We start from the raw sequence: 26,998 nt of genomic DNA, 5'->3' as shown, positions 1-26,998 counted from the left end.
CGTGCATCTTGGCACCTCACAGTTTGGCGGGCAGCAACCTCCTTTGAAGAAGACCGCAGAGCCCACCTCACTGACAAAAGGCAAAGGAGGAAAAACCCAACACCCAACCCCAACCAACCAATTTTCCCCTGCAGCCGCTGCAACCGTGTCTGCCTGTCCCGCATCGGACTTGTCAGCCACAAACGAGCCTGCAGCTGACGTGGACTTTTACCCCCTCCATAAATCTTCGACCGCGAAGCCAAGCCAAAGTGAAGTGGACGTCTATTGATGAGGCAGCCTTCATGTTGGATGTTCTGATGACAAAATTTGAGAAGTATTTTGTTCCAAGTAAAAATGTCACGTTTGAGAGATTCAAGTTTTTCCTCCTGTGACCAATACTTAGCTGCACTTCACACACTGAGTAAGTCCTGTGAATTTGGAGATTTGAAAAACTCACTCATTAAAGACAGAATTGTTTGCAGAATCCCAGATAATGGACTTAGAGAAAGAAAGTTGCATGAAAATGATTTGACTCTGGAAAAGGCTGTGAATATGTAGGGCAGCAGAGACCACATGAGCACAAGCTAAGGAGCTGCACAGGATCGACAGAACAGTGCATGTGATGAAAACAGATAAAGAGAGCACCAGGAGTTTCCCAAAGCAACAACAAAGGAAAGTTGTAAACTCAAACAGCAAATACAGCAGGTGCGGAGGTAGACATATTCCAAAGCTGTGTCCTGCCCATGGAAAATCATGCTATAAAAGTGGAAGAAGAATCATTTGGCAAAGTGCTGCAAAGCAGAGGGTACCAAAAAAAGGTATACACAGTGGGCGAAGAAATGGAGGAATTAATCGTGGATTCATTATAGACTGCTGGCAAAATGAAATGGATCATTCCCGTGACTATGAATGAGACAGTAATTCCATTTAAGCTCAACACTAGAGCCCAGGTGAATCTGTTTGCAGTGAACTGGAATTCACTGTCTGTGTATTGTTCAGATGGCTGGCTTATCCCTTGGCTCCACCCTCACCTACCCCAATATAAATCCTGGATTTTCTGCCTTACCTCAGATTCACCTGGGGACTATTGTGTCAACCGGCCATTGATTGTAAGTTATTAAAAGTGTGTTTGTACTCCTTACTTGTCTCTTGAGTGGAATCAGTCATTTTACAATTTTAACAGCTTAACTTTGAAGCAGAATGGAAGCCCTGTTGAAGCCAGACATGCTCCAGGTCAACCCTCTGTCCCCAGAGGCCCCGGAGGAATTCGCCTACTAGCTAGAGTGCTTCCAGTCCTACCTGATGGTAACACAAGACGTCTTCAACTCCGATAGTCTCCAAAAATCTGTATTTGTCTCTCAAGTTGGCCCCAAGAGGTTAACTGACATTATGGACTGTGCAACTTATGAGTCTCCCATTGAAGGCTTGAAGGCCCATTACATGAGGCCTCAGAATGACGTGCTGATGAGGCATCAACTCTCTCAACATCAGCAGTGTTGGGGTGAGTCGCTAGATGACCATGTCCTTGAAATGTGGGCCCTGACCAGAAATTCCCACTACAAAGCGGCCCCAACCCATGTGAGAGAGGAGGAACAAATCCGACACACTCTTGTGGCAGGAGTGAGGTCAAGGTACGTGAGGCAGTGACTACTAGAGTTGGGGAAGAAAGACTTGGCCAGGACCTGGAGCTGGTCAAAGTGCTCAAGCAGGACCAACTGGGCACAGACAACCTCACGGGCGAAAGTGGTGCCTTTTCAGAGGACCAGGTCATTGACCCCCTGTGAACCCCGCAGGCCCAGTGCCGACTGCTGTGGCCATGCGCGATCAGAGATGCTACTTCTGTGGACAGGCAAAGCACCCCCGTGCCCAATGCCCTGCACAGGACGCTGTGCTCAGGATGCAATAAGCATGGCCACTGGGTGAAGGTCTGCAGGGCTAAAGGGAACCCAAAGAGGGTGACAGCATGTGCGATCCCTGAATTGGCATTCGACCTGTGCCAGAGTCCCAAAGTGCCAGCCTCAGTCTCTCCATGCTGCTTGCCACCAGCATCTTGCTGCGTCTCGTGGCGAAACCCGCTGCCGGAAGTAAAGGATTGCGGAAGCAACGGCGGCCATCTTGCCGTGCCTCGAGGTCGACGCCACCTAGTCAATCTTCAGATAAGGATGGAGGGTGGCCAGATCGACACCATCTTGTTTGCCTGCGGCCAAGAGGAGAGAGTCGAGATCAGCATGGGAAGCGATGGGATTTCCGGAGCACTGGCATCGGTCGTCCTGGATCAGGCAATACCTCACCAGTTGAATAACTTGATGATGGAGGCGAGGGTAAACGGACATTTCACTGATTGCTTAGTAGCTCTCCACTGAGAGCTTTATAAACTATTCGACTCATCTGTGGTACAACTTAAGAGTGTACCCAATGGACTATCGTATTTTCCTATCTTTGCACTCACACTCTGCAATGATCTAGGGTTTTGTATAGTACATCTAACTGTAAAAGGGGGGGGAGTTTTGTAAGTTCTGATGGTGTGTACTGAAGGATTTGTGTGCCCCTGTGTTGCTGAGCCTGAACTTCCTGTGTCACCTTAAAAGCATGACCATTGAGTACCCTGGCCCACTCCCTCCAATCGCGGTGCAGAATGGAGGGTCCCAAAGGCCGGGCATCACATGCAGCCTCTCCATCCTAAATATTGATTCCCCCCCCCCACTGTATCTGAACCTGACTTCCAATTGCAAGCCAATAGCCACAAAGAGCAGGTGATACAGTGCGGGGCATCGGGAATTTATTAGAGCTGAGACACAGTGGCTGCTCAAAGAAAACATAATTGAGCCGAGCAACATCCCATGGAGAGTCCAGGTAGTAGTCATGAAAGGGGAAGAAAAGTCCAGGCTAGTGATTGACTATAGCCAAACAATGAATTGTTTCACACTCCTAGATGCATATCCCCTCCCTCGAATTTTGGACATCGTAAACGAAATTGCGCAGTATCGGGTCTATTTGACCATTGACCTGAAAGCTGCATACCATCAGTTACCAATCCATTCTGAGGACTGCCCCTACACAGCAATTGAGGCAGACGTATGGCTTTTCAGTTCCAGAGGGTCCCTTTTGGTATCACTAATAGGGTCTCGGACTTCCAGACACAGATGGACAAAATGGAGGATGAGTATGGGTTGAAGGCCACCTTCCATTATCTCAACAACGTAACCATTTGTGGACACTCTCTAGAAGACCATGACACCAACCTCCAGAGGTTTCTCCACATGGCCAAGGCCCTGGCCCTGAATCTCACATACAACTCCAGTAAGTGTGTGTTCCGGACTAAAGGTCTGCCGATTCTGGACTATGTGGTGGAGAATGATGTAATTGGTCCTGATCCTGATCCAATGCACCCCATTAGACCTCCTGATCCCAAAGAACATGCACATGAAGGTCTTAAGAGGGTGCCTGGGATCCTTTTCTTATGACACCCAGTGGGTCCCTCACTACACAGATAAAGTCTGCCCCCTCTTAAAATGCACCTCCTTCCCATTGTTGGCTGAAGACCAGGCAGCTTTTGACTAAGTTCGGAGCTACATCACAAAGGCCACCATACATGTGGTAGACGAGAACACACCTTTCCAGGTGGAAAGCGATGTCTCTGACGTAGCTCTGGCTGCTGCCCTTAACCAGGTGGGCAGGCTGGTTGCTTTTTTTTCCATCACCCTACAAGGTCATGAGCTTCGGAACCCATCAGTGGAGAAGAAGGCCCAAACCATCGTAGAGGCGATCAGGCAATGGAGGCATTTCCTGGCCGGCAGAAAATTTATACTGCTCACCGACCAGCAATCGATCTGCGGCATTTTTATTTAATAAAGCAAAAAGGGGAAAAATAAAGAATGATAAGATCACTAGGTGGAGGGTTGAACTCTCCACCTATAATTATGACATATCAACAGGCCAGGTACTCTCAATGAGCCTCCAGATACCCTGTCAAGAGGAAGCTATGCCTCTGCACACACCAGCCAGTTGCGGTCACTGCATGATGAGCTTTTCCACCCAGGCATCACTCGCATGGCTCATTTCGTCAAGGCACGCAACCTGCCCGAATCCATTGAGGATATCAGGGAAATGACCAGGTCCTGTCTGGTCTGTGCTGAGTGTAAACTGCACTTTTACCACCCTTACAAAGCACATCTGATAAAGACATCCCGCCCCTTCGAATGACACAGTGTCGATTTCAAGAGTCTCCTCCCTTTCACCAACGGAAATGTGTATTTTCTCAATGTCATCAATGAATAATTATGTTTTCCAATCACCATCCTCTGCCCAGACATGACCACTACTAGGGTCATCAGGGCTTTGCACTCTATTTTCACCCTGTTTGGATATCCCAGCTATATCCATAGCATCCGGGACTCATCATTCATGAACAAAGAGCTATGCTAGTACCAGCTCGTAAGGGACATTGCCTCAAGCAGGACGACTAGCTACAATCCCTGAGGAAACAGACAAGTTGAAAAAGAAAATGCAACAGTATGGAAGGCTGTGAAATTGGTTCTCCAGTCCAAAGACCTTCCACAATCATGCTTGCAAGGAATCCTACCCACAACGCTCCACTCCACAAAGTCGCTCCTCTGCACAGCGATCAACGTAAATCTTCAATAGCACATTATTGTATTCTATGCCCTCTGGTCCCAGACTCTCTCACCATTGCAGATATTTAAGGCGAATGTAGGTATGTCTCTGATCAGGGAATTAAGGGTTAGGGGGATGTTGGGCGCTATCAGAAGACTGATAGCACAGAATTACACAGACAGAAGACTGAGGGGAACAATAGGCTTTATTGAGCAAGAGACTGCTGGCCCAGGTCTGAGCGGGCAGGAGAGGGGACTCAACCTTTATGGCCAGGGGTCACATGGGAAGGATCAAGGGAGGAGCTAAGGTAGGGAGACCCTGGAGGGCTGGCTAGCCAGTACAAACAGTCATATCACCACAGGGGAGAAGATTCAAGATTATTTTATTGTCCTGTAATAAAAGAGAAAATGCGATATTGCATGAAATTTCTCCCTTAAGGGAGACAATAATTCACCATCAGCACCAATTGCTTGGTGTTTCTTACAGTTAAATATCCTCAATGAATTGGCCTCCACAGTTTTCCACGGCAAGGAATTCCGTAGGTTCACCAATTTCTTAGTAAAACAAATCTTTCACCACAGGAAACATCCTCACCACATCCACTCTATCCAGTATTCATCAGGTTTAAATGAGATCCCACCTCATTTTTCTAAAGAATGGTATGCTTTCCTCCTGCATCTATAAGCAGAAGTCATAGAAGAACTAACATTATACTCAGCACAACGAACAATATTTGGTCTGAGAGGGAATTAAGTTCATACACTACCACATGAGGGCACTTGATCTAGTGGGATCCAAATGCAACTTGGAAATTTTAAAAATTATTGTTTTATCAGTTATTCTCAATGAATTTTAACTAGAATTATTCATTTGGAATAATTGCTTGGATCCCATCTCTAATTAGAGCTTTTTTACTCTAACAGAAACAACTTTCTGAAACCTTATAATAAAGCTGCAGCTTTACAAAATGTAAATTTTTGTTTTTATGATACATTAGAAGTCCTTTCGGCCCATGAAGCTAGTGCTGCCCAATTAACTTACCAACCCTTTATTTTTTAGAGGGTAGGAGGAAGCCAAAGCACCCGGAGAAAAGGCAGAATGTATAAACAGCATCAGATTTGAATCCAGGTCATTGGCGCTGTTTGGAGCCCAAAACAGCTCACAATATTCCAAGTGTGGTCTGACCAATGCCTTGTAAAGCCTCAACATCAAAGCCCTATTTTTATATTCTATCCCTCTCAAAATTAACGCTAGCCTCTGTATCACGCATTTTCTCTGAACTCAACACTTTTGGTCATCTCCCTGGCACAGCCTCCGACCTCATTGTTTCCCAAACCTGCACTGCCATTTCTACCTCCTACCCAAGATTCACAAACCCATTTTTCCCGGCAGACCTAGCGTGTCTGTGTGTTCCTGCCCCACTGAACTGGTATCTGCTTACCTCAACTTAGTTTTGTCCCCTCTGGTCCAGTCGCTCCCCACCTACATCCGGGACACTTTACTTGCTCCCCCATCACTTCAAAAACTTCCCTGAACTCGATTATCTCATACTTATTATGGACATCCAATCACCTCCATCCCCCATACTGAAGGCCTCAAAGCAAATGTTTCTTTCTGGACATTAGACCCAACCAGTGCTCCTCCACCACCACCCTCCTCCAGCTGGCAGAATTTGTCCTCATCCTCAATAACTGCTCCTTTGACATCCCACTTTATCCAGGTCAAAGGGATAACTATAGGAAACCACATGAGCCCAAGCTATGCCTGCATTTTTACATGGCGCAATCTATGCTGTCAGGTAAGGCTCCTCAACTTTTCCTCCACTACATCTGCCTTTGGTGCTGTCTCATGCACCCATGATGATCTAATCGACTTAATCCACTTTGCTGCCAATTTTCACCCTGACCTCAAATTCACTTGGTCCATCTCAAGCAATATGCCCCCTTTTATCGATCTCTCTATCTCCATCTCGGGAGACAAACTCTCAAAAGAAATCTTCTGTAAACCCACCAACTCCCACAGCTACCTTGATGACACCTCTTCTCCGTTAGTAAAAACACAATTCTTGAGAAACTTAGCAGGTCAAATAGTATTCTTTATAAAGCAAAGATAAAAATATACAACTGATGTTTCGGACTCGAGTCCTTCATCACAGAATGGAAGAATGTCGGTAGGCATCTGCACAAAGAGGTAAGGAGGGAGGCGTGGGGGGAGGAGCATGGCCGCAAAGGCAGGAGTTAATAGGTGGAGAAGGGAGGGAAGGCACAGCAGCAAGCAAGGGGAGGAGGGATGGCTAGGTGAATAGAGAGGGAAAGGGGTGGAGAGCTGAGGGAAAGAAGACAGGGGGCAGGGAAGGGAAGGGAGAAAGGAGAGCAGGTTAGCAGAAACTGGAAAAGTCGATGTTAATGCCATCCACCTGGAGAGTGCCCAGACGGAAAATCAGATGTGGTTCCTTCAATTTATGCATGGTCTTGGTGGGATAGTACATGAGGCCATGGACAGACATGTGAGAATGGGAGTGGGATGCAGAACTGAAATGTGCGGTCAGAGTGAAGGTGCTCAGCAAAGCAATCTCCTTGTCTAGATCCAATCTCTCAAATGTAGAGAAAGCCATTCTACATCACTGCCCTCTCCTGGTTCCCATCTCCCAGCCAAACCCCCTGCAAAGCTGTGGCCCGTGGTGAGAACCCCATCCAAGGTGAAAGCACACAAGGCGGTGAGACTAGACAACATATCTGGTCGAGTACTGAAGGACTGCACAGACCAATTGACGAAGGTCTTCATGGATATCTTCAACACCTCACAACGTTCCTGCAGGGATCAAGACGGCCGCCAACATCTTGTACCCAAGAGGGCGACAATAACAGTCCTCAATGATTGCTGCCATGTGGCACTGAACTTCACCATTATGAAATGCTTTGAGTATCTGGTGATGGAAACATATCAAAGCACACTTCCCAGAGGTGTTGAACCCATTTAAATTCACCTATAAAGGAACCACAGATGATGCTATAGTTTTGTCCCTTCACTCCGTCCTGACCCACCTTGAGAATGATGCCTCATTCGCCAGAATTCTGTTCATTGACCAGCTCAGCATTTAATATTCCCCATAAAATGGTGGAGTAGTTGTCCTCACTGGGATTCAACACTGGATCCTGGACTTCCTAACAGAAAGACCACAGTCTGCCCAGGTCAGTAGCAGAATGTCGAGCACTGTCATGCAGAACATTGGCATGACTCAAGGCTGTATGTCCCTCTCAACAGTATCCAAAAGAGTATACTTATTGTTGAGGGGAATGGCCACAGGGGTGCTCTGCACTGACTGCCTAGTTAACTGTTTTTTGCCTCTTGGGTGTGACAGCTCCTCTCTATTGCCTCCCCTCTGTCTCAAAAATTCCTGAGTTCATCCAGCTCCCAAACATGGTTTCCATGCAGCTGCCATTGTATGCACTTCCAGCAGGTCTCGTCATCTGGGACACCTGCTGTCCCAGATTTCCCACATCCTGTGAATGGAGCAGACCACTGCCCTAGCTGCTATTCACATGGCCTACTTTACATTATGAAAATGATCTTACCTGACTTTACCTGTAGCACATCCTCAGCCTCTGCTCCTGGAAGCCTCCAAATCTCCACTCCTACACTGGGCTGCTCCACTTAAGCTTCCTTTCTTTTTATTTGCTGCCGGCTTTATCTGTATCAAAAGACTCCATCCAATCTCAAAGGTCCGTGCTCCTCTTCAATTTAAACTTATCCTGAAACAAAGCATTTAAATTAGTTTAAAACAATTATTGTCAATCAGTTCATGTATTATGATCTAAACACCACCCCCTTTCTTGATTCAAGTAATTCTCCCACCTCAAAAATATTGCATTAGTTTTTGCCAGAAATCATCGCAGCTGGATTAGTTACACTCTCAGAAGACATCCAAATGATTTAGACTTTGCCCATCAAAAGTGCAGGAAGGAGCCCTTTCAGAACTGTCTTTGCAATTATCATAAAGATTTTGTTTTACTAGGTTATGGTTCCAGGATTGTGTTGGCTGATCACCTATACTTCATCAAATGAACATATTTTTTGTCCAATTCAATATCCACTTTGATTACTGGATCATGTTCAGGAGTGGAAGCCTTGGCAGATTTCTCACTCATCATCCCAGATCTACCAATACAGTATGTCCATTGCCCAATGGTCCCATGGTTGGTTATATAATTCTTCCAATATAATTTTTTAAGGTGGCACAGTTGGCGTAGTGGTTAGCACAACACCATTACAGCACCAGTGATCAGGTCCAGGAATCAAATCCCGCATTGTCTGTAAGGAGTTTGTACATTGTCCCCATGTCTGCATTGGTTTTCCTGGAGGCTCCGGTTTCTTCCCACCATTCAAAACGTACCAGCGGTTGTAGGTTAATTGGGTGTAAATTGGGCAGCATGGACTCATGGGCCGAAATGGCCTGTTACTGTGCTGATGTCTAAAAATAAAATAACCTTTGTTGTCAGTGTGGCTCAGATCCACAGTGAAAACACTGCCTGGAACAATGAGGAGTCTGAAAATTTATTTTCAAGATCTTCACTAAATTTTATTGCAAGTTCATATTTATTGCTCGTTTCAACATTAAATCAGTCTGCAAGTGGAATTAAATCTGTTATTAACAGAGCGGGATGTGGTGGCCCACCTGTGTGGCCTATCAAACTAACCTGGCAGCTGTATCTATGGATTGGGCTGTATTCAAGAACTCAGCTGAGGATCTGAATGATTACACCAGGGTCATTACAGACTTTATCAAAGCAGCTGAGGCAAATGTGAACCCACCAAATCGTTCAGGGTTTTCTTTAACTCAGAGGAACAATGAAATCTGGAACCTGATGAAAATGAGATCACAGGCATTCAAGTCTGGAAATCCAGAACACTACACAAGGAGAAGGTACAACCTTCAGAAAGTTATCTCCCCGAGAAAGTGGAAATTCTGGACAAGAATGGAAACTATGAAGGACACTCAAGAGCTGTGGCAGGGCCTAAATGCTACAAAATTAAATCTGGTGCAGTAGGAGACAGCAAAGCTTCGCTCTCAGACAAACATTTACGCCTGATTTGACCACCAGAACAAAGAAGAGTCACTGTGCATCAACATTCCCCTTATGATCCTCTACTGTCAGCATCTGAGGATGATGGGCTGCCTTCAGAGGAATTATTCCTAAGAAAGCAACCGGACCAGATGGAGTACCCAGCCAAGTACAGAAAATCTGTGCTGACCAACTTGCCAATGTGTTCACAAATATCTTCAACATCAATCATACCAAGAAGAGTGTGATAACCTGTCTAAACAACTACCAACTCATATTCATTGTGATGAAGTGTTTTGATATTCTGATGGCTCTACACAAGACCATGGAACACCAGCAGGTTGCTGTTTTTTGGTCTCGTATATATTTGGAAAATTCTGGATCTTTCAACAAAAAAGAGTTAAAATGCCAACGATAAACATTCTCCACCCTCTCTGAAGCACTACAAGTGATGAACAACAAGGAATGATCAGACAAAATCCTAGGTTTGGATACAGCTTCAGAATTCGATCTTGCAATTGTGCCGATACTAAAAACAAAGCTATTCTAGAGCAAGAATCATGATGAAATGAATAAAATGAAAAATCTTTTTCCTTAGGATTCAATTTCCTCCATATATCTACTAAATTCATCTCTTTCATTAACACCATCAGCTGCTTAGCTACTTTAGGTTTAATTACCGATTTAAGAGATTTATCCAATTATGAAGCTAAACAACAATTAAAATTGCCTCCTACCATAATTTTATCATAAGCCTGATTCAAATTAAGAAAATAGCCCACCATAAATTGTTCATCATCAGTATTCAGAGTATAAACATTCATTAAGGTCCAACATTCAGAAAAAGATTGTGCAATTAACAATCAAAAGTCTACCAGCCACTTCAAAAGCTGATTCCAGTTTAAAAAGTAACTTATTATTCAAAATAGCAACCCCCTCTCTTGCTTTAAAATTAAAAGAGGATGATATATCCTGGCCAACCCAATCTTTTTTAATTCTTGATGTTCTTTATCAGTCAAGTGGGTCTCCTGCAAAAAAGTTGTACAACCTTCAATTTTTAAAAATATAAGCCAATACTCTCTTTCTCTTGATTGGGTTATTCAGCCTGTCAACATTAAAAGTACCAAAATTTAAATTAGCCATATAGTGTATCTATAACCATCCCACCATAAATTGTGAATTACCTCCCCATCAGTGCACAAGAAAAGTAAAGATCTCCTCCAGGAAAGAAAAGAAGAAAAAAGAAATCCCATGAAAAGAAAACCCCAACTCAAAAATAAATACCCAATGGTATTACCTCCCTCAATTATGCGGGAGTGACAAATGCCTCAAAGTGGCTGACGACTTTGGAAGGATCTGCAGTTGGACACCCTCCCCCCCGCCCCGAACAGAACAATCAAAAATAATACAGAAAATCATCTCAAGTGGGAAACACTTCTTCCAAATCATGATTCACTTGATCATCACCAATACCAATATCAATCAACTGCTGAGATTCTATCTCTCATTCACCATTTTTCCCCTTCGGAATAACAACAAGCTTCTGAGGGAATTATCTGAATTTTGATCCTGCTTATTATCAGATAAAGAATTAGCAAAATCCAAGACTTCAGCATCATCAGAAAAAATAGGCTCAGTTGATTGTAAATTTGTTTTGTGGGAAACTTTGAAGACTTATTTATGTGGACAAATCATTAATTATATGGATAAAGTTAAGAAATGACAAATGCTGAGGCTGGTAAATTGGAGAAGGAGGTAGAGATTTTGGAAAAAGATTTACAACATGCTTCATCTGAAAATAAAAAAATACAATTAGTTAATTTGAATATAATTCATTACAAACATATAAATTTGAAAAGCTTTTACAGAGCACTAGGCAGTGGTATTATGAGTTGGGGAGAGAGCTCATAAAGTGTTAGCATGGCAGTTAAAAACAGAACAAGTGTCTAGAACAATAAATGCTATTAGGCATCATTCAAGAATTACATATAAACCCCAAGAGATTAATAATGAGTTTTGTATGTTTTATGAGAAATTGTATACTTCTGAGGTAGTGCAAGATGAGGTTAATATTGAAATTTTTAAATCTGGTTTAACTTTACCTTCTTTGAATTGTAAGGATGTTAAGGAATTTTTTTTTTCAAAACTTTATTTATTAATTTTAACATATGAAGAAAGTAAGTAATTCACATACAGAAAAAATACAAAATAAAGTAATACAAGTACAAAGTAACATAGTTAATACAATACCAATCTCGGCATCTCCCCCTAACAACTAAAAACTAAGACTAAATAAAACCTATTTTTAACCCCTAAACCCCCCTCCCCACCCCCACGATATAAAGTGAAAAATTAATACTATTAGTATAATTAAAAGAATAAAAAAATATATATATTAAAAAAAAGATCAATATATATAAAATTTTTTAAAAAAATATTAATAAGTATTAATTATTAATCCAAAAAATGTTTATTATATAAGAATATATATGAAAAAACAAAAACAAAAAGAACTTAAATGAAAAAAAAACCCAACTAATAATAAAAAAAACTAAAAAAAGAAGAAAAAAGAAAGAAAAAAAAGAAAACATATATATAGAAAAAATATATAATAAAAAAAAGTTTTGTTAAAGAAAAAAAATGATTAATTCAAACTTATTTAAATTGTATATAATCAATGAATGGGGTCGACTTTAACTCATAAAAAGACATCTTATCTTGTATAGAAAAAGATATTCTTTCCATAACCAAACAAAACTTCATCTCTGAATACCACCTATCTAAAGACAATACATTTCTATTCTTCCAAGTAATTGCTATACATTTCTTGGCCACTGCCAGCGCTAAGTAAATAAAAGAGATTTGGTAATTATCTAATTCTAAATCAATCAATGGTTGCATATTCCCTAATAAAAATATATCAGGGTCTAATACAATATGAAGATTATATAGATTATTAAATACAGATTGAATACCTTTCCAAAATCGTTGTAACCGATCACACAACCAAACAACATGTAAAAAAGTACCAGAAACCTGATCACAACGAAAACAAAGATCTGACTTACTAAAACCAAATTTTTAAAATTTTTCGGGTGTTAAATATAATTGATGTATAAAACTATAATTAATCATCGCCAATCTAGCATTAATCAATTTTCGAACACTATTATGGCAGATTTCAGACCAATCTTCTTCAGTTATTGTTAAACTTAAATCTTTTTTCCCATTTCATTTTATCTTTATCCCAATCTATTTTACTTTCACTTTCCAACAAAATACAATACAAACCTGATATATAACCCTTTTTTGGAAATGAGAGCACATATTTCTCAAAATCAGTTTCAGACAGTAAATTCATTTGACGACCGCATACCTGTTTTACAAAAGATCTTAACTGATAATACACAAATATAGAATAACCACTTATATCAAATTTCTTTTGCAATTCTACAAAAGAACAAAAATGACCTTCTAAAAACAGTCAGATAAATTATGTATTCCTTTCTCCTCCCATTGTTTCAAAATAGTATTAGATACCGTGAAAGGAACAAGTTGATTATTATATAATGGTAATCTTCCCGACCACTTATTTTTCAATCCCATTTTATGTAATTTACTTGTCCATAAATTCATTAAATGTTTCAATATTGGTACATCATAAGTTCGTAACAAATTTTTATTCCATCGAAATAAAAATTCATTCGAAAATTTTTCAGAAATAACTGCCAATTCTATCTGTGCCCAACTAGGCGTATCTTGTGTGGCCATTAATGCGCTAAGAAATCTAAATTGAGCTGCTTCATAATAAAATTGAAAGTTAGGTAGCCGTAACCCTCCAAATTGAAAATCCCACATCAACTTTTTCAACGCCACCCTAGGAAATTTTCCTTTCCACAAAAAATCCTTAATTACTTCATATAAATCCTTAAAAAATCTTTTTTGTAAACAACAAGGAATTGATTGAAATAAATATTGTATACGAGGAAAAATATTCATTTTTATAGTATTAATTCTTCCTAATAAACCCAAAGGTAAATCTTTCCATTTAACTAAATCTGCCTCAATCTTCTTCATTAAAGGAAGATAATTAAGTGAATATAAATTTTGGTAGTCAGTATTAACATTAATTCCCAAATATTTAATTTGTTTCGTCCACTTCAAATTCGTAATATTTCTAAACATTGAATAATCATCTTTACTAATTGATAAAATTTCACTTTTAGTCCAATTAACCTTATAACCAGATAATTGACCATAAATCTCTAAGGAATCTTGAAGTGCTGGCAGAGAAATATCAGGATCCACCAAATACAGCAAAACGTCATCAGCAAATAAATTTATTTTATAATCTTCATTCAAGACTCTCATACCTTTGATACTATCATTCTGACGTATTAATTGTGCTAGAGGTTCAATAACTAAAGCAAAAAAGGCGGATGATAATGGACATCCTTGTCTAGTAGATCTTGTTAAATTAAAGGATTCTGAAAGCAAACCATTAGTAACAACTCTAGCTTTTGGACCATTATACAGAGCCCTAATCATACCAATAAATGAGAGACCAAACGAAAAATTTTCAAGTACTTCAAATAAAAACTTCCATTCTACTCTATCGAATGCCTTTTCTGCATCCAATGAAACCACCATTGGATAATTCTTCTGAGATTTAGATCTATTTATCAAAGTAATTAATCATAGAATATTATCCGAAGCATACCTATTTTTTATAAAACCTGTTTGATCACGATGTATTATCTTTGGTAAATACTGAGCCAACCTATTAGCCATAACTTTAGCCACTATTTTATAGTCTACATTTAACAAAGATATAGGACGGTAAGAAGCCACCTGTAAGGGATCTTTATCTTTTTTTGATATAACTGTAATTATAGCATTAGAACAGGACTCAGGTAATTGAAAAATATCATAAAGTTGTTGTATTACATTCTTAAATAAGGAAGATATATCAACATAAAAATTCTTGTAAAACTCAATAGAAAAACCATCTCCACCAGGCGCTTTTCCATTTGGCATATCTTTAATAGTCATTTCAATTTCACTATCCGTAAAAGGTTTATCTAACCCTTGTCTGTCTTCTTGAGATAACTGTGGTAAATTAATATTTTTCAAAAGAGTCTATTGCATCTTCTTTTATCTCTTTACATTCAGTCAAATAAAGTTTTTTGTAAAAATTACAAAATTCATCGTTAATTTCTTTTTGACTAAAAGTAATACCCTATTTATTTCTAATAGCTGGTATAATCCTAGATAACTGTTCTTTTTTTAATTGCCAAGCTAATACTTTATGAGCTTTCTCACCCCATTCATAAAATTTATTTTTTGAACGATTCAACAGACATTCAAATCGATATGACTGTAACTTATTATACTTCAACTTTAAATTAGTTAATTGGATCTTTTGGAATTCAATAGCTTTCTTTTCAAAATTCTTTTTCACAGATTGTTATTTTCTTCTCCAAATCCTCAGTTTCTCTAACTCTCTCTTTCTTCAGTTTGGATGCATAACTGATAATTTGACCTCGTAAAAAAGCTTTCATTGCATCCAACAAAACAAACTGATCAGAAACAGAGTGAACATTATTAGCAATGAAATCCTCAATTTGTTTTCTCAAATAAACAATAAATTCTGGCTTTTGTAGTAACATAGTATTAAATCTCCATCTTAAAGTATGTGGTGTAACTTGAGAACTTTGATATTCCAGTAATAACAATGAATGGTCCGAGACTAACCTTGCCTTATAATCCACAGATATAACCTTATCCTGTAAATGTGCCGAAATTAAAAAATAATCAAGTCTTATAGAGTATAGGTATCTTCTCCCCTATTTTATCTAGCTCTAATCTGGTCCAATCTGGTTTTTCCCTTGTTTGATAAAAATCTGATAGGTATCTTAATTGTGCTTCTCTATAATAATTCTTAAAGTTTGGTAGCTGTAAGCCTCCTTGTTTGTACCATTCTGTTAATTTATCTTGTGCTATCCTCGGTTTCCCCCCTTTCCATAAGAATTTCCTTATTATTTTCTTTAGCTCCTTGAAGAATTTCTCTGTTAGGTGAATTGGTAATGACTGAAATAGGTATTGTATCCTTGGGAAAATGTTCATTTTAATACAATTTATCCTTCCTATCAGTGTTAGTGGTAAGTCTTTCCAATGCTCTAAGTTGTCTTGTAATTTTTTCATTAATGGCTGATAATTTAGTTTATATAGATGGCCGAGATTATTATTTAGTTGTATACCTCGGTATCGAATTGCTTGTGTTTGCCATCTAAATGGTGATTCTTTCTTAAACTTTGTGAAATCCGCATTATTCACTTTTATTTGCGTTGATCTTGTACCCTGATACTTCTCCATATTCCTTCAATTTCTTATGTAATTCTTTTATTGATATTTCTGGTTCTGTTAAGTATATTATAACGTCACCTGCAAATAGACTGATTTTATATTCCTTCTCTTTTATTTTTAACCCTCTTATTTTATTTTCTGTTCTTATCAGTTCTGCTAGTGGTTCTATAGCTAATGCGAATAGTGAGGGAGATAGTGGACATCCCTGCCTTGTTGATCTGCTTAATTTAAATTGGTTTGATATATATCCATTTACTGTCACTTTCGCCATTGGTCCCTTATATAATGCTTTAATCCAATTAATATATTTCTCTGGTAGGTTGAATTTTTGTAGTACTTTGAATAAATAATTCCATTCTACTCTGTCAAAGGCTTTCTCTGCGTCTAAAGCAACCACTACTGTTGGAGTTTTGTTTCCTTGTACTGCATGGATTAAGTTAATGAATTTACAGATATTGTCCGTTGTTCGTCTTTTTTTAATAAATCCAGTTTGGTCTAGTTTTACTATTTTTGGTACACAGTCGGCCAATCTGTTTGCGAATAGTTTAGCTATTATTTTATAACCTGTGTTAAGTAGAGATATTGGTCTATACGATGTTGGTGTTAGTGGATCTTTCCCCGTCTTTGGTATTACTGTAATTATTGCTGTTTTGCATTTATCTGGTATGTTTTGTATTTTTTCAATCTGGTTCATTACTTCCAGGAGAGGAGGAATTAATAAGTCTTTAAATGTTTTATAAAATTCTATTGGGAGTCCATCCTCTCCCAGCGTTTTATTATTCGGTAGCTTTTTTAATATCTCCTGTATTTCTTCTATTTCAAATGGTTTTATTAATTTATTTTGCTCCTCTGTTTGTAATTTCGGTAGTTCAATTTTAGTTAGAAATTCATCTATTTTTTCTTCTTTCCCTTCATTTTCAGTTTGATATAGTTGTTCATAGAATTCCCTGAAACTTTCGTTGATCTCCGTTGGGTTATATGTAATTTGTTTGTCCTTTTTCCTTGATGCCAATACCATTCTTTTAGTTTGTTCTGTCTTAAGCTGCCACGCTAGTATTTTGTGTGTTTTTTCTCCTAGCTCATAATATTTCTGTTTTGTCTTCATTATGTTCTTCTCCACCTTATATGTTTGTAGTGTTTCATATTTTATTTTCTTGTCTGTCAATTCTCTTCTTTTAGTTGTATCTTCCTTTATTGCTAATTCTTTTTCTGTATTTGTTATTTCCCTTTCCAACTGTTCTATTTCTCAATTGTAGTCCTTCTTCATCTTAGTTACATAACTTATTATCTGCCCTCTGATGAAAGCTTTCATTGCGTCCCATAGTATAAATTTATTTTTCACTGATTTCGTATTTATTTCAAAGTACACTTTAATTTGTCGCTCAATGAATTCTCTAAAATCCTGTCTTTTAAGTAGCATGGAGTTTAATCTCCATCTATACATTCTTGGTGGGATGTCCTCTAGCTCTATTTCCAGTAACAGGGGTGAGTGATCCGATAACATTCCAGCTTTATATTCTGTTTTCTTAACTCTTCCTTGAATGTGGGCTGATAACAGGAATAGGTCTATCCTTGAATATGTTTTATGTCTACCCGAATAATATGAATATTCCTTTTCCTTTGGGTGTTGTTTCCTCCATATATCCAAAAGTTGCATTTCTTGCATCGATTTAATTATAAATTTGGTTACTTTGTTCTTTCTGTTATTCTTTTTTCCAGTTTTATCTATTTTTGAGTCCAAATTAAGGTTAAAATCCCCTCCTATTAGTATATTCCCTTGTGTATCTGCGATCTTCCAAAAGATATCTTGCATGAATTTTTGATCTTCTTCATTAGGTGTGTATACATTGAGTAAATTCCAAAATTCTGAATATATCTGACATTTTATCATTACATACCTCCCTGCTGGATCTATTATTTCCTCCTCTATTTTGATTGGTACATTTTTTATTGATTAATATAGCTACTCCTCTGGCTTTTGAATTATATGATGCTGCTGTTACATGCCCTATCCAATCTCTCTTTAATTTCTTGTGTTCCACTTCAGTTAGATGTGTTTCTTGCACGAATGCTATATCACTTTTTTCTTTCTTCATTGAATTTAACAGTTTCTTCCTTTTGATTTGGTTATGTATTCCATTAATATTTAAAGTCATATAGTTCAACATAGTCATTTCATACTTTGTTTGTCTTTCCTTTCCGTTTCCTCATCACCACCTTCCCTTCTTATCTATTTCTGTTTTCTTTTTTTGAACACATTGTAAGACAACATTTCTAAAACATAAAATATTTCCACTATTCCCATATCTAAAATTCCTTTGACCCCTATAATCTCTCCCTTCTCTGAGTTGCCCTTTGTCCCTTGTCGGGCAACCACATCTCCCCTCTCCATTTGGATTTGCGAATCCGCTCACAAGCGTCAACTGATTTTGCAGTGACTGTTATTCTTCGCCACCCAGCCCCCCCAGAAAAGATTTTAATCTTCATATATAACAAAGCTGACTCTTTTAATTCCCTCCTTACTTCCTTTCTTCTTAGTTCTTACTTATACTTTATTCTTCTTTTTTATATATAGTTTGTTGTCATTTTTGTTCTTTTTACATCTCTTTATCTCTCTGTCTGTTTTGTAGGTGTTCTGCAAATTTTCGTGCTTTTTCTGGATCCGAGAAAAGTTTGCTTTGCTGCCCTGGGATTACTATTTTAAGCACCGCTGGATATTTTAACATAAATTTATAACCTTTTTTCCATAGGGTCGTTTTTGCTGCGTTAAACTCCTTCCTCTTCTTCAGGAGTTCAAAACTTGTATCTGGATAGAAAAAATTTTTTTGACCTTTGTATTCCAGTGGCTTTTTGTCTTCTCTTATTTTTTTCATTGCTTTCTCCAATATATTTTCTCTTGTTGTATATCTTAGGAATTTTACTAGAATGGATCTTGGTTTTTGTTGTGGTTATGGTTTAGGGGCTAATGTTCTGTGTGCCCTTTCTATTTCTATTTCTTCCTGTAATTCTGGTCTTCCTAGGCCCCTGGGGATCCATTCTTTTATAAATTCTTTCATATTTTTGCCTTCTTCATCTTCCTTATGGCCCACTATCTTTATATTGTTTCTTCTATTATAGTTTTCTATTATATCTATCTTCTGAGCTAACAGCTCCTGTGTTTCTTTAACTTTTTTATCAGATTCTTCTAATTTCTTTTTTAAGTCATCTACTTCCATTTCTATGGCTGTTTCTCGTTCTTCCACCTTGTCTACTCTTTTTCCTATTTCTGTCATGACCATCTCTAATCTATTCACTTTTTCTTCTGGACCTTTTATTCTAATTTTAATTTCACTGAATTCTTGTGTCAGCCATTTTTTTAATGTTTCCATATATTCTTTGAAGAATTTTTTATCCATGTACTGTCCCTTCCCTTCATCTTCCATTTCTCTGTGTAGAGTTTGACGTTCTCCCTCCTCTTCTTCTGAGTCCACTCCAGGATCTGTGTCCTTTACCTCTGTCTCCTCTGATTTTCTTGCTGGGTTGTTTATTTAATTTGTTGGGTATTTTTGTTTTTATTATTTTTATTAAAAGTGTCTTGGTGTTGGTCGTCTTCCTCTGAGTTGGTCATCTGTTGTTTCTCTGATTTCCTTTTTTTATTCTCTTCCTTCTTGTTCCCGTTATTTTCTATGTTTTCCTGTTGAGAGTCTTGCTGTTGTGTTATACTTGTCTGTTTCAGCTGTGGAGATTTACTCCTCAGCTGGTCCCCCCTCCCGTCGGTGTTGTTTTTGTCTTCTGCATCACGCATGCGGAAGGATTTGCGCATGTGGGGTTGTGCACTTTTGTTTGGCTCCGTGAGCCATTTTTGTAGTCCTGAGTTCGGGGTTTCCACTGACTTCAGGGAGCAGGCTTCTCTCTCCACAGTGGGCCTCCTCGTACAGGTAAGGCCTTCACCTTTCTCTTCCAATGTCTTTCCTTCTTCTTTTCTTCCCGTTGTTTTTGGTTTTTCTTTCTTTGTTGCCATTTTCTCCACACTTTTATTTTTAATTTGTTATGGTTTCTGTGTTTGTAACATAACATAACAATTACAGCACGGAAACAGGCCATTAGGCCCTTCTAGTCCACACCGAACCAAACACCCCTTTCTAATCCCACCTCCCTGCACAATGCCCATAACCCTCCATCTTCTTCTCATCCATATACCTGTCCAACCTTTTGTTAAATAATACAATTGACTCCGCCGCCACTATTTCTCCCGGAAGATCATTCCACACAGCTACCACTCTCTGAGTAAAGAAGTTCCCCCTCATGTTACCTCTAAACCTCTGCCCCTTAATTCTTAACTCATGTCCTCTTGTTTTAAACTTTCCTCCTCTTAACAGAAATAGTCTATCCACATCCATTCTGTCTATCCCTTTCATAATCTTAAATACTTCTATCAAATCCCCTCTCAACCTTCTACGCTCCAAAGAATAAAGACCCAATCTGTCCAATCTCTCCCCATACTCCAGATGCTTAAACCCAGGCAACATTCTGGTAAACCTTCTCTGCACTCTCTCCACTCTGTTTATATCCTTCCTATAATTAGGCGACCAGAACTGCACACAGAACTCCAAATTAGGCCGCACCAACGTCTTATACAATCTCAACATCACCTCCCAACTCCTATATTCCATGTAATGATTGATAAAGGCCAGCATACTAAAAGCCTTCTTCACCACCCTATTCACGTGAGTTTCTACCTTCAGGGAACGAAGTACCATTACTCCTAAATCTTTCTGCTCTTCTGTATTCCTCAATGCTCTCCCATTTACCACGTATGTCCTATTCTGATTCTTCTTACCAAAATGAAGCACCTCACACTTATCAGCATTAAATTCCATCTGCCATTTTTCAGCCCACTTTTCTAAGCAGCCCAAATCCCTCTGCAATCCTTGAAAACCTTCTTCATTATCCACTATTCCACCTATCTTAGTATCGTCTGCATATTTACTAATCCAATTCACCACCCCATCATCTAGATCATTAATGTATATAACGAACAACAATGGGCCCAATACAGATCCTTGAGGCACACCACTGGTCACCGGCCTCCAACCTGACAGACAATTATCCACTACCACTCTCTGGCCTCTCCCTTTCAGCCATTTGACTATCTCAAAATTTATACCTAAAGACTGCACCTTCCTAACTAACCTTCCATGTGGTACCTTATCGAAGGCCTTACTGAAGTCCATATAGACAACATCCACTGCGCTACCCTCATCCACATTCCTAGTCACCTCTTCAAAAAATTCAATCAGATTGGTCAAACATGACCTTCCTCCCACAAATCCATGTTGAGTGCTCCTGATCAGACTCTGTCTATCCAGATGTTTATAAGTACTATCTCTAAGAATTTTCTCCATTAATTTACCTACCACAGACGTCAAACTTACAGGCCGATAGTTGCCAGGCTTCCTCCTTGAACCCTTTTTAAATAACGGAACCACATGCGCAATGCGCCAATCCTCCGGCACTATCCCCATATCTAATGACATTTGAAAAATTACCGCCAGAGCCTCTGCTATTTCCTCCTTCACTTCTCTCAATGTCCTGGGGAAGATCCCGTCTGGTCCCGGAGACTCATCCACCTTTATATTCTTCAAAAGCCTTAAAACTACACCTTTTGTAATCTCTATATTCCCCATATTTACCCAATTTGCTTTTTTTATCTCACATCTCCCATTATCCTTCTCCTTAGTGAATACCGAAGAAAAGAAATTGTTCAATATCTCCCCCATTTCTCTAGGCTCCACACACAGTTTTCCGCTCTGATTTTCTAAGGGACCAATTTTGTCTCTAGCTTTCCTCTTACCATTAACATATTTGTAGAACTCTTTTGGATTAGTTTTCACCCTGCTTGCCATAGTTTTCTCGTACCTTCTTTTAGCTTTCCTAATTCCTCTCTTAAGATTCCTCTTACATTCAATGTATCTTTCAAACATCTCCTTAACTCCATGCTTCTTATATTTAATGTACGCCTCCCTTTTTCTTCGAACCAAGTTTCCAATATTCCTTGAAAACCACGGCTCTCTCAAACCTTTTGCCCCTCCTTTTAACCTAACAGGAACATAAAGCTTTTGCACTCTCAAAATCTGATCTTTAAAAGACTTCCATCTCTCTACTACATCCTGCCCATAAAACAAATTGTCCCAATGCACACCCTGCAAGTCCTTTCGCATCTCCTCAAATCTAGCTTTTCCCCAATCAAAAACCTCAATCCTTGGCCCTGATTTCTCTCTTTCCATAATGACATTGAAGCTGATGGCATTATGATCACTGGACCCGAAGTGCTCGCCAACACTAACCTCCGTCACTTGACCCATCCCATTTGCCAACAGTAGATCTAACACTGCTCCTTCTCTGGTCGGCACCTCTACATATTGTTGTAAAAAACTATCTTGCACACATTTCACAAACTCTAACCCATCCAGTCCTTTCACAGAATGTGTTTCCCAATCTATATGTGGAAAATTAAAATCTCCCATAATTACAACCCTGTGCTTATCACAAATATCTACTATCTCCCTACAGATTTGCTCCTCTAGGTCTCGGTCCCCTCCGGGTGGTCTATAATACACCCCTACAAGTGTAACCTCTCCTTTCCTACTCCTCAGTTCCACCCAAATAGCCTCCGTGGATGTGCCCTCTAATCTATCCTTCCTAGACACCGCTGTAATATTTTCCCTGACAAGCAATGCAACCCCACCTCCTCTTGCCCCTCCGACTCTATCACACCTAAAACAACGAAACCCAGGGATATTCAGTTGCCAATCACATCCCTCCTGCAACCATGTCTCACTAATCGCTACCACATCATACTTCCAAGTATCAATCCACACCTTCAGCTCATTCACCTTTTTTACAATACTCCTGGCATTAAAATATATGAATTTCAGGGATTTCCCATTTTTTAATCCCTGTTTTCCCTCATCTTTAAGAACAACATTATTTACTTTTCCTGCCAATTGCCCTTCATCTTCTTCCAGAGCATTTCCCTTCTCTATCACCTGCCCATCCATATTCAAATACTTACTACAAACTTTCATTGTTTGCATTCTAACCTTCTCCTTACTGCTCTGTACTATTTTGTTCCCTCCCCCCAACCATTCTAGTTTAAAGGATCCTGAGTAGCCCTAGCAAATACCTCTGCCAGGATTCTGGTCCCCCTGGGATTTAAGTGTAACCCGTCCTTACTGTATAGGTCACATCTCCCCCAAAAAAGGTCCCAGTTATCCAGAAACTTAAAACCCTGCCCCTTACTCCACCCCTTCAGCCACGTGTTAATCCTCCACCTCATTCTATTTCTATTCACACTGTCACGTGGCACAGGGAGTAATCCAGAGATTACCCCCTTTGCGGTCCTTCTTTTTAACTCCCTACCTAACTGCCTGTACTCACTTTTTAGGACCTCTTCTCTAATTCTCCCTATGTCATTGGTACCTACATGTACCACGACCTCTGGCTCCTGTCCCTCCCACTTTAGGATATCTGGGACACGAGCAGCAACATCTCGGACCCTGGCACCAGGGAGGCAAACCACCATCCGGTTCTCCTTGCTGCGTCCGCAGAATCCCCTATCCGTCCTCTTAACTATGGAGTCTCCTACCACAATTGCCCTCCTCTTCCTTTCCCTCCCTTTCTGAGCTACAGGGGCCGACCTCGTGCCGGAGGCACAGCCACTGTCACTCCCCCCAACCTTGATGTCCCCCTCAACAGTGCTCAAAGAGGCGTACTTATTGCTGAGGGTTACATTCACAGGGCTCGTCTCTGGCACCTTACGTTCTTTTGTCCCTCTCCTAACAGTTACCCACCTTTCATCCTCCCGTGGCCCTGGCGTGACCACCTGGCTGTAACTCCTGTCTATGACTACCTCTGTTTCCCTAACCAGCCTGAGGTCATCGAGCTGCAGCTCTAGTTCCCTAACACGGTCCCTGAGAATCTGCAGCTCGACACACCTAGTGCAGATATGGACATCCGGGAGTCTGGAAGACTCCAGGACCTCCCACATCCGGCACTCCCGACAACACACAGCCTTAACACTCATCCCTTACCCCAATGAAGAAGTAATGAAGACTATCTTAGCTTTCTCTCCGCCTGCTTTCGCCGAAGCCTGATGAGCCAAAGCCTGGAAGTCCCACTCCTTCACTGGGCCACTCACTCGCTGGGCCGCTTGCTGTCCCTCTTATTTATTGGCCTTTTACCAATTAACCCCTTCACACTCTCCTGTACGCTGGCTCGACCAATGGCCGCCTCCGACGCCGACTCCTCCCCGCAGACCCTGGTAAGAGACTTTTAAAAAAGTTTTCTTACCTGCCCCGGACTCTTTTCTTTTCTGTCCTTCTCCTCTCCTCTCCTCTCCTCACCTCTCCTCTCCTCTCCCTACTGCTAAGCTCTGTCCCCAGTAAGAGTCTTTAAAAAGACCTTACCTTCCCGTCACACTCTCCTATACGCTGGCTCAACTAATGGCCGCCTCCGACGCCGACTCCTCCCCGCAGACCCTGGTAAGAGACTTTTAAAAAAGTTTTCTTACCTGCCCCGGACTCTTTTCTTTTCTGTCCTTCTCCTCTCCTCTCCTCTCCTCACCTCTCCTCTCCTCTCCCTACTGCTAAGCTCTGTCCCCAGTAAGAGTCTTTAAAAAGACCTTACCTTCCCGTCACACTCTCCTGTACGCTGGCTCGACCAATGGCCGCCTCCGACGCCGACTCCTCCCCGCAGACCCTGGTAAGAGACTTTTAAAAAAGTTTTCTTACCTGCCCCGGACTCTTTTCTTTTCTGTCCTTCTCCTCTCCTCTCCTCTCCTCTCCTCTCCCTACTGCTAAGCTCTGTCCCCAGTAAGAGTCTTTAAAAAGACCTTACCTTCCCGTCACACTCTCCTGTACGCTGGCTCGACCAATGGCCGCCTCCGACGCCGACTCCTTAAAAGCTTTGCTTTTTCTTTACTTTTTTAAAACTTTTCTGGAGAGGGCTGTTATTTTCTTACCGGTCACTACTCCATCAAATGACTTCCCTATTATTAGTTCCTTTGTTGATGGAGATTTTAGATCGGGGAGGGAAAATCGCCTCTTTTCTGGATTCCTTTTCTAAAGATAGAGATCCTTTGAAGGTGGGATCTTATAGACCCATTTCTTTGTTAAATGTGGATTATAAGATCGTAGTCAAGGTTCTAGCTAATAGATTGGCTAAATGTTTACCTGATTTTGTTCATATAGATCAGGCAGGTTTTATCAAGAACCGCTATTCAGTGGATAAAAACTCCATTCAACTCTGTCAAAGGCCTTTACTGCATCCAAAGAAATTACCATTGGTTGGTCAGATTGCTGCCAAGAAATATCAATTAAAGAAATCAATTTTATTACATTTCATATTTATTTCAAAGTACATTTTAATTTGTCGCTCAATGAATTCTCTAAAATTCTGTCTTTTAAAGACAGGATTAAAATGTACTTTGAAATAAATACGAAATGTAATAAAATTGATTTCTTTAATTGATATTTCTTGGCAGCAATCTGACCAACCAATGGTAATTTCTTTGGATGCAGTAAAGGCCTTTGACAGAGTTGAATGGAGTTTTTTGTTTAAGGTTTTGGAAAGTTTAATTTTGGGCCTCTTTTTACTGCTTTGTATAAAAATCCCACTGTGAGAGTGGTGACAAATAGACAGATGTCTTTTCCTTTTACATTATCTAGATTGACCAGACAGGGCTCCCCTTTGTCATTAGCTCTGCTTGCTTTGGTTATTGAACCTTTGGCGCAGATGATTAGGTGGAATAGTGTTGTTAAAGACATTAAGGTAAATTCTGATGAATATAAGATAAGCTTGTTTGTGGATGATGTTTTGATATATTTAACACATCCCTTACAATCTTTGGAGATTTCACATAAATGTTTGGAACAGTATGGCGTGTTGTCCGGTAAACTGGGAGAAGAGTGAAATTATGCCTTTAGCTGATATGGATTATTCGTCGGGTAGACAAGTTGTGAAGTTTAAATGGTCTGACCGTATTAAATATTTGGGCCAACCCCAACCAACCAATTTTCCCCTGCAACCGCTGCAACCGTGTCTGCTTGTCCCGCATCGGACTTGTCAGCCACAAACGAGCCTGCAGCTGACGTGGACATTTACCCCCTCCATAAATCTTCATCCGCGAAGCCAAGCCAAAGAAAGAAGAATTATAATCATTTATTTACATTGAATTATTTACCCTTATTGACTAGGATTAAATGTGACTTGAATAGGCGGAAGGATTTACCTATAAAATTGATAAGATGAGTGAATTCTATTAAAATTAATATCTTCCCCTGAATTCAATATTTGTTTCAATCTATTCCATGTAAGTTTCCTCATAAATTTTTAAAAGACTTTAATACTTTGGTGAGAACATTTTTGTGAAAGATAAAATGGTGAGGGTTTCATTGCAGAAGTTAACTTGGAAATATGCATTAGGAGGTTTACAACTTCTTAATTTCCAAAAATATTATGAATCGGCTCAGTTAAAATTTATTAATAAGATGTTTCAAGTGGACAGCCTCTTGATATGGGCGAATATTGAATTATCTCAGATTGGAGAAAAGAAGATGGATCAATTTATTTATCGATGGAATTTGCAGTTATTAAGTTGTTATAACTGAAACACTTGATCGAGTTATGGACTAATAAGAATGAAACTATGGGTACTCAAGGGAAACTATGGGTACTCAAGGGAAAATTTTGGCTAAAACATCTTTGTTCCAAAATAAGCTTTTTCCTTTTACAGTATATTGAAAAATATACTTTTTTTTCTACCTTTTTTTATACTGAAGTTATGGGAACTTCTGAAGTTATGGGAATAAAAAGGAATTAAATTGGTAGAAGATTGTTTTGAGGCAGGTAATTTTATTTCTTTTCAAAGAATGAAAGAGAAATATGAAATACTTTTGAGTACTCTTTTTTCTTATTATCAAGTTAAAGCTTTATTG

The 26,998-nt window shown here is 39.6% G+C and overlaps 1 protein-coding gene across 4 annotated transcripts in view; it reads right to left on the bottom strand.

Annotated features, from left to right (window-relative positions):
- The window catches only part of LOC138763479 (dynein axonemal assembly factor 4-like), a 141,026-nt gene that overhangs the window by 8,761 nt on the left and 105,267 nt on the right, over positions 1–26,998 (bottom strand). For 2 of the 4 annotated variants that reach the window (XM_069937697.1, XM_069937701.1), the window contains 2 exons: positions 8,169–8,345; positions 471–2,176 (listed from right to left, as the gene is read on the bottom strand). Coding sequence is in view for 1 of the 4 variants with exons in the window: in XM_069937701.1 (XP_069793802.1) it covers positions 8,310–8,345 (36 nt within the window). In the remaining 3 variants the exon portion in view is untranslated. Of the gene's footprint in view, positions 1–470; positions 2,177–8,168; positions 8,346–26,998 lie in introns of those variants that run through there. The other 2 variants (XR_011357600.1, XM_069937698.1) reach the window with 2 other exon arrangements.

The sequence above is a fragment of the Narcine bancroftii genome, chromosome 5, assembly GCF_036971445.1.
Source record: "Narcine bancroftii isolate sNarBan1 chromosome 5, sNarBan1.hap1, whole genome shotgun sequence".
Lineage (NCBI taxonomy): Eukaryota > Metazoa > Chordata > Chondrichthyes > Torpediniformes > Narcinidae > Narcine > Narcine bancroftii.
This window is presented reverse-complemented; position numbering and strand designations above follow the sequence as displayed.